This window comes from Mycteria americana, chromosome 20 (assembly GCF_035582795.1).
Source record: "Mycteria americana isolate JAX WOST 10 ecotype Jacksonville Zoo and Gardens chromosome 20, USCA_MyAme_1.0, whole genome shotgun sequence".
Classification (NCBI taxonomy): domain Eukaryota; kingdom Metazoa; phylum Chordata; class Aves; order Ciconiiformes; family Ciconiidae; genus Mycteria; species Mycteria americana.
In genome coordinates this window covers 2926953-2940051 of record NC_134384.1, presented here as the reverse complement: position 1 = coordinate 2940051, position 13099 = coordinate 2926953, and the positions used below count along the sequence as shown (strand labels likewise).

Here is a 13099-nt window from a genome sequence, read left to right as displayed (position 1 = left end):
CACTGCTTAGCAACCTGACAGCCTTTTCACTTCAAGCACAAGGCAACCAGTTCCTCCCATTCCCACTCCTCCAACAGGGAAGCCATGGCAGGCACGCGGCCCTGTTTGCTTAACAGCACCTTCTGCGACGGAGCCGGGGTTATAACAACCCAGCAGCCTCGGTGACACGAGGGCAGCCTGTGTCACCTCTTGGCAGCTCCAGTGTATTTTTCCTCTGTGGGAAGACAGAAGGGTCCTCATCCCTCCTGATGCCACAGATCTCATCTGTACTTCCACAATGAACGTTTCTGCTGTGGAGTAATATCCTCACTGGAGCAAAGGATAGGTAATTACAGAGCCTTCAGTAAACCTTTTAAGCCATTCATCCAAAGTCCCCAGAGGGAAGCAGGTGAGACTATAATATGCATTGCACAAGAGATATGTATCTAGGGTATTTTATTTTATAAAGATCTCTCCCCTCCCTTTCCAGTTTGTTTAAAAGGAATGGCAAAACAAACCAGGGAAGCTGCAAGTCACCACTGCCAGCGCTCCCAGCTCTGTCTTCCACGGGGGATCCACCCCGGGACCGGCGTGGACTCTGCGGGAGCTGCTCAGCAGATAAGCTGCTGGAGAACAGAGAAGGGCCTCGGACTAACGATGAGGCACAGCTCGTCTTGCTTCACAGTTTGGAAACGTGCAATCTCCCCAGTCGCCTTCGGCTGAGAGCGGAGGGAGGCAGGATGGGGCAGGTCCAAAATGAACAGGGAGTGCTGTGAAAGAGTCTGGAGCGAGGGAGAAGAGCAAAGGGGGACAGATAAAAGCATGAGACGGGCATGAGTCATGTTGGCGTATGGCCTCCGAAGAGAGCCCTCGAGCAAAGAGGGTATGAAGTAAATTCCTAGTCAGGCAAAAATCCACTAAAACAAAAGGCAACCCAAAATAGGCTCTTGCATACCTGTCTCCTCTGGCTCACCGTTAAAGGTTCAGCATCACACGAACGCGGGCTGTGTTTCTTGCTGGCATCTGGTCACACCTGGCTGGGCCAGGGCAGAGGTGGGAGCACTCACGGTGCGTTGGGAGTGCGCTCGCTCCCCGAGGCAGGCCCAGATCTCCAGCTAATTGTTGCAAAAGCTGCCTTCCTTCCCCAAAGGGGAGAGCTGTCTCCAAAGAGGCAACATGAGGGCTGCAGGTCCTACACACTTCCACTTGCACACACAGGAAAGAAATCCCACTGCAGGCAGCTACTTTCCATTCAGCCTATCCACACCTACCCACTTATGAGCTAAGTTTAAGCTGGGATCCAGAAACCAGCCCTCCCAGACCTTTGGGGAAAGCTTGGATCTGAAGTCAAGCAGCGTGGCTCCAGCTATTTCTGTCGTAAACCCTGCTGTCTCGCCTGGGGATTAGGAAAGCCAGCAATGCAGGTGTTCTCCGAGAAACACACAACCCGGGCACACCAGCTCTTTGGAAACCTAACAGCAGATCCATTAGCTGCGGCTCACGCTGCAGCCTTGCAGCTGGGTGAGCCACAAGTCGGTTCCCTGCTACACTGGGGCTGGAAGCTGGCCAGCGAGCCTTCCTTCAGCTGCTGGCCTGCTTGTTTTTACAATAAAGAATCCAAACCCCAAGCCAGCTTTAGGAACGTTTCTCCTCTGCAGAAACATCGTTTCTGCACACTGAAGTTTCCACTTTAGAGAAACTTTTGCTGTTTATAGGGGCCAAAGGCACGGGGGAAGCAGACCCTTCTCTTTGTTGCTTGTATAGCGACCTGCACCGCCGGGTCCTGGGCTGGACCGTGGCCCTGCACCACTGGAACAACAAACAGCGGGAGAAACAAGTTCGTCACGGGGACCCTCGCTGCACCAGAGAACCTCAGTGGTGGAAAGTGCCCTACCCCATCCGTCTCCAACCTCCGCAGCAGCAGCATCTCCTTCAGGGGCAGCATAAGTATCCCCAAATATTCTAGACTAAGAATAAATCAAGGATTTTCAGCTCCCTTGCTCCTTCTTTCCCTGAAGTCACACTGCAGTAGCTTCTCAACAAAGCTGGAAGAGCTCTGGTCACTGCGCTGAGGAAGGAGCAGCCACCAACAGCAAACACCTCCAGCCACACGATGCCGTCACTAGGATGGATTGCTTTACAAGCTTGTGTTTCTCGCCCAGAAGTTTGGTCTCTCGTCCAGAGATGCTCGTACCAGCCCTTAGAGCAGGACACCATATCCATTCCCCCCAGTCTGACTTTTTCCTTCCCCAGAGTCATCACTCAAAAAGGGCTGCAGGGAGCAGAGAACAACCTCTTTGCTATACAAACATGCCCTCCACAGGGCAGGGAAAAGAGTTTAGCTCATTTCCCTGTCCTTACTTCGGGCACAACCCAACACTGCTCACTAAAGCCAGCTCAAGGGCAGCTTGAGACAAGTACGTGAAGTCCTACTCTGGAAGAGCACTGGGGTAACAGCAGAATGGCACGAGCAGACCTGAGTTGAAAAGAGCCTGCAGGTGCTAAATATCAGCTTGAGACATGCTGGCAAAGCCACGTAGAAAGGGCATACTGCCCAGCTCAAACTCCTGACGCTTATTCTTTGTTTGTACAAGTACCTAATTCCCTCCCAGATGTTTGCAAAAGCTCGAGAAGTTGGCACAGTAGCAAGGAGTTGGCCTTTAATTAACCAGAAGTCAAATACAAAAAGGACGTCAGTAACCTGCGAGCTGCACGGCTCCCCCTGACCGGAGCGTACAGCTCTTCTCTGGGTCCGTACACACTGGTGTCTCTCCATATCGCTGCTCTTTCATGCCAGCAGGTAAAAAAGGACTTTGCTGGTGCCGCTTACATTTCTCCCGATCCCCTTTCAACACGCACCATGGAGGGAGCTGAACAGATGCATTTCCCGCCCCCCTCAAACTGTAGCCGCAACGTCACACTCCCCAAGGACGCCAGCGCGCCCAGTGCCAGTCAGGTGAAAAACCACCAACACAGAAAAACAGAGTTAGGGACAACACAACCACCATCTCAACCAACCACACCGGAAAAGCCGTCCCCAACGTCTGCCTTCAGCCCCCGCAGCTGCTGCACGACACACAAACATCCCCCCATCCATCCACGGTCCTGCCTGGATGCCACCCTGCCAGATGGGCTCATGCACGCAGGTTCCTGAGCAAGTCCAGCCAGAACAAATCCTCTCTGGCCGTCTCTGACATGCTGCCGACCCAGAGCCTTGGGATGCCAGCGTGACTTGCAGCTGCAGCAGCCCAGGGGATGCCCCACGGTGGGGATGGAGAGCTGTAAGCCAGTTCTCGCCTCTCACACTGCAGCAGACGGGTGACACCCACAAGCTGTGCAAAGGGAGCTTGTAAAGCTGTCCTCTACCCCAGCCCCGCTTCCCTACACACACGCTCACCCTGTATTAACTTAGGTTTCCATCACATATATTTAAGAGAGGGACAGTAGTACCAGAAACAAGCCGTGAGTATAGGTCATCCTTGAACAGAGGTATAACACTGGATCTCCTATAATTTGTTAGAGAGAGTCATTTCCCCCTCTTCATTAGTGTAGTGGTTTTTGCATTGTTCGCCTGGCTTCAGGGCCTCCTGGACTCAGCCTCGCAAGGATGAGCAGCAAGACTTAACTTCTGCTGCTGCCCTGAAGTGTCCGCTGGCTGTACGGCTGGCCCCGGTGGATCTTCACGTGTTTGGCTAAATGGTCACTGCGGGCAAACTTCTTCTCGCAGGCAGCACACTGGTACGGCTTGATACCGGAGTGGGAACGCTTGTGACGGGAGAGCTCATCTGACCGGGAAAACCTGCAGGAGAAGGGAAGCATGGTGGATCCAGCCTTCGCTGCTAGACAGGACAGGGAACATGAAGACCCCGGCATGTGGGAGGCTGAGGTCTTTCTCTGCCACAGCCTCTTGGGGTGACCCTAGACAGGTCACTTCTCCAGTCTCCATCCAGTCTACCAGCAAGGCACAGGTACCCCAGGCTCCTGCAGGAGGAATGGAAAGAAATAAACGCCTCCAAGGGGTGATTTAGAGATAGGAAAGAGGAAAAGAATTCATTTCTTTCCTTAAAGGACACTGTCCACCTATGTCCTTCCTTTGTTTTAGTCTTGCTGAACTTTAGACTTTTGGGAGCTGACAGCCCCAAGGCCAGATGCTGAGAGAAATTGCTTTTTGGGGCATCAGCCCAGGCTGGCAGTGACCGAAGGACACCCACTGTTCAGGAGCCTGGGTGGAAAGGCTTTACTGTAACTCCTACATCCAGCCAAGAAGAGCATCGCTGTTGAGAGAAGGCTTGTTTTTCCTGAGAGAGCATGGGTTCTCCCTGCAAACTCTGAGCATCCCCTTGTTTCTCAGAATGGCAGCGAGTTTTCACTGTCAGCCTGGGCTGGATTGGGAGCTGGGGAGAGAGAAGCTGCCTGTGAGCTGGTTTAAATACCGAGAACAAGGGAGGAAAAGCAAACGCACCCAGCCTGGAGCACAGAAGCAGAGGTTTCCATGCCAAAGCAAGTTGACTGCTGTTCTGGGGATGTACCCAGTGTTCAGACTGCTTCTCTGTGTAATTCCCACACCTGGAGCAGATCAGCTGAACAGCCTGGAAAGTCCCTTTAACCACATGCGTGTCCCCACTTAATTCTCCTGCACCCTTTCTCCCACCTGGCACACACAGATCCAGACCTGGGGGCACCTGCAGCAAGTTGTTCCGCAGCTGGTTTATGAATGCCACCTCAAAGGTCTCAACAAGGCCTGGGAGCTGGTGTGACTTCAGCATGCTTCGCATGTCCGAGTGTCAGGGGAGTGCTGGAGAGGAGGACTGGACAGGATTTACTCCCGTTCTGCCTCTAAGGAGCCAACACAGATGGCGGGAGTATTAGGACGGAAGGGTTTTTCCATCTGGCTGAAACATGCCCACGCAAAGAAGCACAAAGCAAGGAGCTTCAGATGTAACCCCAGACTCCCAGCGATAGGATTTTAAGCTCACACCTGGTACGGTAAATACTGTGGCTGCTCACGAAAGGCTCTGCGAAAACAAAATGCATCCCAAGGCCATCCTCAGGTCTTCCATGCAACCCACTGACTTCTTTTCCAGCTTTATTGCAAGAAGCGAGTTCCAAGGTCTCAGCTCCTCATAGAAAGCAGGGCCAGGAGAAATGACATATATATGTACAGTTAGGGCAACATCTAGAAAAGGGAGCACGGCCCGGAGAGCCCCAGCCACGGCTGAGTACATCACTCAGTAGTATAACTGCTCCCACGGAGGGGGAAGGCAGGGCAGCAAGTGAAGCAGAGCACAGCAACTCAGCGGACAGCCTGCAGGATGCTATTGTAGAGGCTAGCACCATCCCCTTCCTCCTTCCCAGAGGGAAAAGTGATGCTTGTGTGGTTGCCAGTCCCCTTCCTCAATCCCCAGGCTCTGAGCATCAGGTGCAGGAGGGTTTAGCAGTACTGGTTGGTACTGGAAAAGGAGCCGATGCCTATAAACATGTACTGCAGTTATAGGTGAAATGGAGGGACAATTGCTGATGGCAAAGGGACAGCAGCTTGGCAAGAGGGAGTCCCAGAATCAGATCTAGTCTCGTACCTTCCAGAGTTTCACCACCCCGAGACAGAAGTCATAACACACCATCCGGGGAAGCTAGGCAGTGAGTGTGTGCCAAAGCATTGCATAAGAAACCAGGAAAGCTCAGCGCTGCCAGCACCAGTTTTCTTTGTGATATGCTTTGAGATCTGCTGATGAAAAGTGCTACGCAAGACCTGAGGACTATTAGCCCTTCTTGCCAAAGGCTGTACTGAGCATCCTGCCCCCTAGGACAGGTACGCGGTACCAGGAAGAGAACACCACAGCAGAAAAATAATCAGAGAAGTGCAGCAAGATTAAAAGGCAGGGTTAATTTAGGGAACACAGATGAAAGAAAACGACAACCACCATCATGTGCAGAGCAAACAAAAGTAAACGCAACATGGAGATATGCTACAGGTGTCTGAGGGATACAAGCAGCCAGGGCAGGCAAACAGCAAGAGAAAGCAGAGTTGCTGAACAAACACAGGACTATGCACTGGCTCCTGAGGAAGCAGTGAGACTCCTGTTTCCTGGGACAAATACAATGGGAAAAGCCATTTTTGTAGCCCAGGTGCAGAAAGTGTCCTGAACTAGACAGAGAAAGCTTGCAAAATTACATCACTTGGAAAAGCTGTATTGCCAGAGGGTGTTTAAGCATCCAGTTCAAGGGGGATTTGGGGTGTTTGGGACAGCATCAGCTACGCTTCCCCAGCTGGAGGTTTTCAGCACTTTTGGACTGAGTGACAGCTACCCAAAGCGCTCAAAAAACTTTACTCCTCCAGGCCTCCTTCCAGCTCCCACCTATAATTCACCCGGGAAAGAAAACTTGTGATTTTGTCCTGGATTTTCACTAGCCAAGAGCTCTCCTGCATCTTGGTAAGCAATGGCAGGCCTTTGGCAGGGACACCCATTTGCACGGAGTTCTCCGGCTCCCACTTACCGCCAGCCACAGTTGGGCCAAGCACAAGTGTAGGGTTTCTCACCGGTGTGCCGACGAAAGTGAGCCTTGAGGTGGGAACTCTTGGTGTACATCTTGCCGCAGCCTGGGTGAGAGCACTTATGGATGCGGACGAGGGAAGGGGGGGCTTTCTGATACTTGGGGGTCACCTCCACCTCTTGTACATCCCCCGGAGCCCCTGGCCTCATGGTGACTGGCAGGGGGGCAATTTTGACATACTTTTGGTCCATGATGGCCACAGGGGGCTGGACCTGAGGGAGGAGGGACAGGTTTTGGCCCTGCAAGCTGATAACCAACTGGGCCACCCTGACACCACCTGTAGCACTCTCTGTTAGCGGGCTGCCACTGTCCATCTGGAGAGGCTGGATTTGGAGGACAACAGGAATGCTCCCAGCGGCTACTGCCTGGTCACTACCATCAGCTGTCCCTCCAGGCTGAGCAGCGTTTGAGACATCTTCTTGAACCACACTGGAGACAGGCTGTCCCCCAGAGCTACCTAAACTGATCTCAGATTTGATCTCGACCTTCCCTCCAGCTGGGTGAAGCTCGCTTGCTTCGTCTTTGAGGAACTCAGCCTTCTCCCTTAGGAACTCCTCAATCTCCTCCAGGGTGGGAATGAAGTCCTGGGAGAGGCTGCTGCAGAAGTCAGGCAGCCTGAGGTGAGCCTCGCAGACAGCGACTTGGGGTTTTGTGTCTTCCCCCTTTGCACTGGACAGGGGGAATGGGGTGCCTTCAGAGCGGCTGGTGCTGCCTGCAAGGAGATGGCCAGATCCTTCTGGGTGGCCGGACGCCCTCTCGCTGCCGTGCCCCGGCAGAAGGGATGGCGGCATGCTGCGTTGCAGAGCACTGGCAAAGCTCTCTAGCAGGGAAGAGCTGGTCAAGGAGGGTAGAAGCTCCTGGCAACTCACAGAGACCATTTGTTGACTCACGTCCTCTACCCACACAAAGCTCTTGGCTCGGCTGGATCAGCAGCCTCTGTAAGAGAGCTCAGCTGGGGCTCCTCAGGCTGGGGAAGTCTTCGTTCGTCTGCAAGGGAACACCACCAAGGTTATTTCCAAATTAAAAAACAAACAAGAAAACCTCAACCTTGGAATAAAATGGACTGTGCGTTAGAAAGAAAACATCAAAACTAGTCAGTGGCCTTTGTTTTTAAAGAGTCTGTTGCTCAAAAAACACATGCTAACCATTTTCCTACGCAAGACACCAACAGGCTGCAAAGAGCTAGATTCCCCCCAGAAGCAAACTTCTCTGGGGAGTTTATTAAGGTAAAAATACACAATGAAACACTTCATCCCTCTTCCACGTACGCCACAGGGCAGGTATGTGCTGCTAGATGGCAGAGAGGATGACTTGTGGCTTACAACTAGGAGTTAATTGAGATCCAAGAGAGCGTGCTGGTTTCTCCACACTGCAAATGTTGGTACAGCCACAACCTGACGCAGACCTATGGTGGCTGGATTAAAACTAACTAGTTTGGGAATAGATAACAAGACAGCTATGAGAGTGCCTGCTGCCAAACTGCCTGCAGCTCCGTGCGAACACCACAACTGGTGAGTATTCACCAGCAACCACGCTGCTGTGGTTACGCTGGCTATCGATGCCTGAACAAGTGAGTTTAAAGCCAGTTCAGGCAGGTCTGCCCAAGCTCAGTCACACCTTCAGAAAGCATCGCAGACAGACTGTCTGGGGTCAGCTCACAGGGCCCTTGAGGACACAAACACCATGCTTCAAAACAGGTGAGAAAGATCATGATATCTCCAGGTTAGGCCTTGTGCGGTCTCCAGAAGGTGACTGGTCTCCCACGATTCAACACATCAAAGCCCGCAGGCCCTGCTGTGCCTCGCAGGTTGTGAGCGCAGTGCCTGAGCACCCACACACCATCCCTGCCCCTGCAAGATGGCACCTTGGAGACTGCATCCTGCTCCTGCAGCACCGAAACCACCCAAGAAGGCAGGTACTTTTTTACATGCAGAAAGTGAGTTTCCAAGAGAAAGAAAAGCTACGCCAAAGTCCCTTATGAACCTTTTCCAGAGTAAGCAAGTCCGTAAGATTTCTGCAAAGCTGCAAACCAGTCGAGCCAGTCCTTGTTATCAGTGCTTCCTCAGGGTCCCAAGAGCTGAGAAAGGGAATTTTTGAGAAGCAGTCTGGATGTAATATAAAGGCTCTTCCCCTTAAGAAGAAATAATCCCCACATCGTTCAAAATCTGCTAAGCGCAAGATGCCACATTGCTTGGGGCTATTTGCAGTGCTGCCCACAGTCTGTCTCCAGCACAACTCTGCATCAACAAGTCAGGATGAGCAGAGACCACCGCTGCTCACATGTGAGGCAAGAAAGGTGTTTGGGCCAATCTCAACCTTCAGGCTTCAAGTTTTCATCACAACACAAATTCATGCTCTGAACCATCACCTTCAAGGCAGCACCCAGTTCCACTCCTTCCTCCACACCAATTTTATGATCTCTTTCTGATCTCTGCTTCTCTGACTCTCGTCTCCTCTTTCTACAAGCTTCAGAGGCTAGAAAAGCCTCCCCCCTCTGGCTACCAAACACTTCTGTTTACCTCTTCCAGAAAGTCTTAAAACCTGATTTTCCAACAAGGTCTCCTTGCAGAGCAGCTCAGGAAGCCTCCATCCCTTCAGTATGCCCCCAGGACAACTGAATTCAGCTATAAACTCCTTAGTTCAGAAGCCTCATTCAGTACACATCTTGCAAATTCAGAGTGAACAGTTCTGTTGAACAACACAAAGAAAAGCACAACCAGAGGGCAGGAAGGTCCCGTGGTTAAGCCGCTGGCTTGGGACTGAGGAGACCTGAGATGGGTTTTCCGCTCTGCTGCAGATTTCCCGTGCAACCTTGGGGTAGTTGCTGGAGTGCTCTGGTCCTCAGTTTCCCATCTAAGCGGGGGCAATAGTAACGTCCTGCCTTGCAGAGCAGCGCTAAGGGGAAATGTGTAACCTGGTGGGATGCTCCATTACTAACAGACTTTGTAGATACCTGTTACAGATATCAGTGCCTTGTCAATCCGATGCATTTTTGCAAAATGCACGTCAACAATGCTGTCATCCCAGATAAGCTACTGCAAGAAAACGGAGACCTGACTTTGGCCTTCAGTGAAGCATAGTGCAAGACAAGGCCAATGTCATTTTCAAGCTTCACTTTGCATTTCTATTCCTATAGTTTTTCAAATCCCTAAGAACACTCAATTACTGTATGAAATCAGCAGATGTGCAGTTCGAGCACGCAGAGAAAAAGCAATTTGCCCAAGGTCAGCCAACAAGCAGGAGCTGGGAACTCAGCCGAGGGTTACGACTCTCCTCTCGTGACTAAACACGAACAAACACCTGTAACCTCTTCAGAGCCATGAATTACATTCACAGTGTCCATGCAAAACCTGGACTCACGAAGCCTTTCAGGACAACTACAACATGCTAAATAAGTCAGACACTTACAGCCAGCGCCACGTCTAGCAGATCCCTCACCAATGAAGGGATGCCCTACGCTTCCACCCCGCCAAGGACAAGCGAGCGTGAGCAAAGTCTGGCACGACTGCTGCCCCCAAACCCCACCGCGGGAACAGAGGCAGGAGCAGGCTGGAAGCCCCCAGGGCCGAGGAGACCCAGCTTGGCCCGGCGACAGCTTCACCCCCGGAGGGGAGGAAAAAAAAACACCCCGCCCCAGGCGACCTTGCCCTCGCCGAGCCGCCCCTCCGCGGCTGCGGGCAGCCCCCCGGGAGCGCTGCAGAGCGGGTCCCCCCCGCGCCCCCTTACCCGGCTCCGCTCCATGCCGGCGCGGCGGCTCCCGCAGCGCGGGGGCGGCTCCCGGCCCGCCCCGCCCCGCCGAGGGCTCGGCTCCGGCCGCCGGCCCCATTGGCGGCCAGCGCCCGGCCCGGCCCGGCCCGGCCCCGCAGCGGGCTGAGCTGGCCGCCCGGTGGGGCGGCCCTGGAAGCCCCCCGGCCCGGGGAGGGCACACGGGCCGCCTGCATCCCGGCTGTCCCGGGCCCGCTGCCTTGTCCGACCGCTGGAGCCGGCTCTCGAGGAGACGCCTCGGACCCTGCCGCGGTTGGCCGTTGTTTCCTCTCCTCTGGAAACAGTTTCTCCAACATTTCAGGACAAAAAGTCGAGTCCTAGCAGGTAGCAGCAGTGATGGTTGCTGCTGGCATCCATGTGGATACAGGCTTCCATTTCAGGAGGAATAGTTTTGGCAGGGCCATAGCCTTCAGATGCTGCTGCTGTCACAAGGAGGTGCATGAGGTCTTCTGTCCGCGTCGTGGCTTTGCAGGCAGCTGTGGCTTCCTGAGGGAGTCCTTGCGAGGCTGAGCTTGAGGATGGCTTTGGGGCCGCCTTTGACAGTGTAGGCTGAGCCCCATGGGACCATGCAGAGGAGCAGACTCGCAGGATGCCTGGGAGCAATCCTCTGCCAGCAGCTGTGGCTTTCCAGGCTGGCGGGGTCACCCTAAAATGCCTGGTGTTCCTTATGGCACCACAGGAGCCACGCACCCTGTGACGGAAAAAAGCACGAGGGTAACAAAAATGTCAGTGTGCTGCCCCATGCACAGGGCAAACACGCTGATCGGAGAAAGGAGTCGTGTTTACCTCTGGTCTCTCAAACCACTCATAGGGTTTGATGGTGACAGTGGTTTGGGGTTAAATACTTCCAAGCAGAAGGACAACTTTGAGGCAGGCAGTGCCCCTAAAGGAAAAGGGAGTTTCTCTTATCTACCACAGCAAGCCCCATAAACTTAAGGAAGTGAGTGCAGAGTTTCTCTGCTTTGTAAGAAGCATGAGATTTGAGCCTGAACAAAAACTCCCGGACCAGAGCAAGGTCTGGGAAAAACATCTGAAAAACAAAAGCAAAACAAAAACACCCCAACAACGAAGGTGCATTGTCATTTGGAAAGGGCAACCCATAGCTATTCCCCTGACTTGCTGCTGTGCCTCTGGGTGTCACTTACCCTGTGTCTCAGCTTCACAGTCTTTAATGTAAGTGCTGGTAATACTTAAACTCCTTGCAGGGATTGGGAAGGTCTTAGCTCTTCAAAATCCTCAGGTACTACCTACTGTGATACTGCAGGGTTCAAAGACAAACGGCTTTGATTTACACCGTGTCACAAAATTACTGGGGATAACAACCGGGAGCAATTCTTCCTCTAGGTTTGTACAGCACCTAGTGGAGTAAGCGGGATGTTCACGCCAGAGATCCACAAGCAACGCGTTAAAGCAAGCCACAGGTAACAGCAGGCGGCTCTGCACCTCCTTGTCCACCTCCTCAGTGGAGAACGAGGTAGGAAACAGAGCCAGCCCCTTCCCCAGGCGATACTCCGCAGGCGCACCGTGCACTCAGAGGTCCCATCCGCAGCACAAGCACACGGTTTGGTGCTCGGAAGGTGCAGCACCGCAGCGTGACGCTCGGCCCACGGCCCACGCTGCCCACGCTTTGCAGCCGGGGCATCCCCCGCCCCCCGGCCCGGCCCCGCCCCATCGGCCCCGCCCCCCGGCCCCGCCCCGCCGCGGTTATGGCGCCACCCGGCGGCCCCCGGCGCACCCGCGCTGCCCTGCCGTTCGTTCAGCGACACAGACAGTTGTCCCGTTTAAACACCTTTTATTTCCTCCGTTTCATAAAAATTTATAATAGCCTTCCTCTTACATTGTATACAAAATATTTACTCTACTGAATAAATAAAACATGAACATCTTGCAGACAGTTCTCAAAAGAAAAAACAGCATCCATACATCCTTCCCTAAGGTAGAGATTCACAATAGCCTCACGTTAAAAAGACATTCTCTCTCCTCCCCTCTGCTCCCCACCTCAACTCCCCAAACCCCCACCTCACAAAAGGAAAGGAGAGGCACAGGACGATTCATCCGTGAGAAGAAAGCAGAAGTGCACCTACTACCTGAAGCAGCAAAGCTCACGGTGACCGCCTGTGAAGAGCTTGTACCGATACCTGGAAGTTGTACAGTATAATCAAGTCCTAGAGAGATTTCTATGTTCACACAGGTTATATCAGTAACAGCACGTAAGGGATGCGCTTACCTTTACTAGCACATGCCTGAGTCCCTTGCTGGGCTATATGTCATCCCGACACAGAGAAGCTGTTCTTAGCAGAAGCACGCCGGGTTAGCCAGAAAGGACAATCTTACAAAGAAAGGAGTTTCTCAACAGATGCTCTGGAAAATGCCTCTCCTGTCAGCCCCAGCAACAGCCTGAACTAGGAAGAAAGGCTTTTGGTAATAAAGAGCACATGGACAGGGCTATTGCAGTGACAGCAAATGCACCATCCCTTACGGGTTTGGGGAAGGCAGCTGCCGACAGCCCCGGCTCAAGACCCAAGCTCAGACTTCACAGCCAGCTCTTGCGACATGGCTGGGATCATGCTGGCATGAGGCTGCAACTGTGAAGGGTTATGAAGTGCTTTATGGACAGGGCAAGACCACAATGAGGGGCACGCTCCCACCTACTTCCAGGACAGAGCCAGCCCAGTACCAGCCAGTGTCCCATACCAGCCCCTCACATTGCTACAAACCTCAGTTTCCCCTGAACCCCCTCTTCCTCCTGCTCCCTCGCCCTGATCTCTCCCACTTCTCCTCCGAGACTGCTGCCTTGTCTTCC

General features: G+C 53.2%; 1 protein-coding gene across 1 annotated transcript; it reads right to left on the bottom strand.

The window, feature by feature from the left end:
- Window positions 1-3600: 3600 nt before the first annotated feature.
- Window positions 3601-7409, bottom strand: LOC142419190 (Krueppel-like factor 15). The gene is made up of 2 exons (XM_075521887.1): window positions 6475-7409; window positions 3601-3778 (listed from the first exon to the last, which is right to left on the bottom strand). Exons 1-2 carry the CDS (start codon window positions 7407-7409, stop codon window positions 3601-3603), a joined length of 1113 nt encoding a protein of 370 aa, XP_075378002.1.
- Window positions 7410-13099: the final 5690 nt, after the last annotated feature.

What these genes read in the sequence shown, in the direction of transcription:
- LOC142419190 (XM_075521887.1), bottom strand. Translation starts at nt 7,409, where the DNA reads ATGGTCTCTGTGAGTTGCCAGGAGCTTCTACCCTCCTTGACCAGCTCT. An exon ending in TGGCCCAACTGTGGCTGGCG is followed by an intron (nt 3,779 to 6,474) that starts GTAAGTGGGAGC and finishes CTTCTCCTGCAG; the next exon opens with GTTTTCCCGGTCAGATGAGC.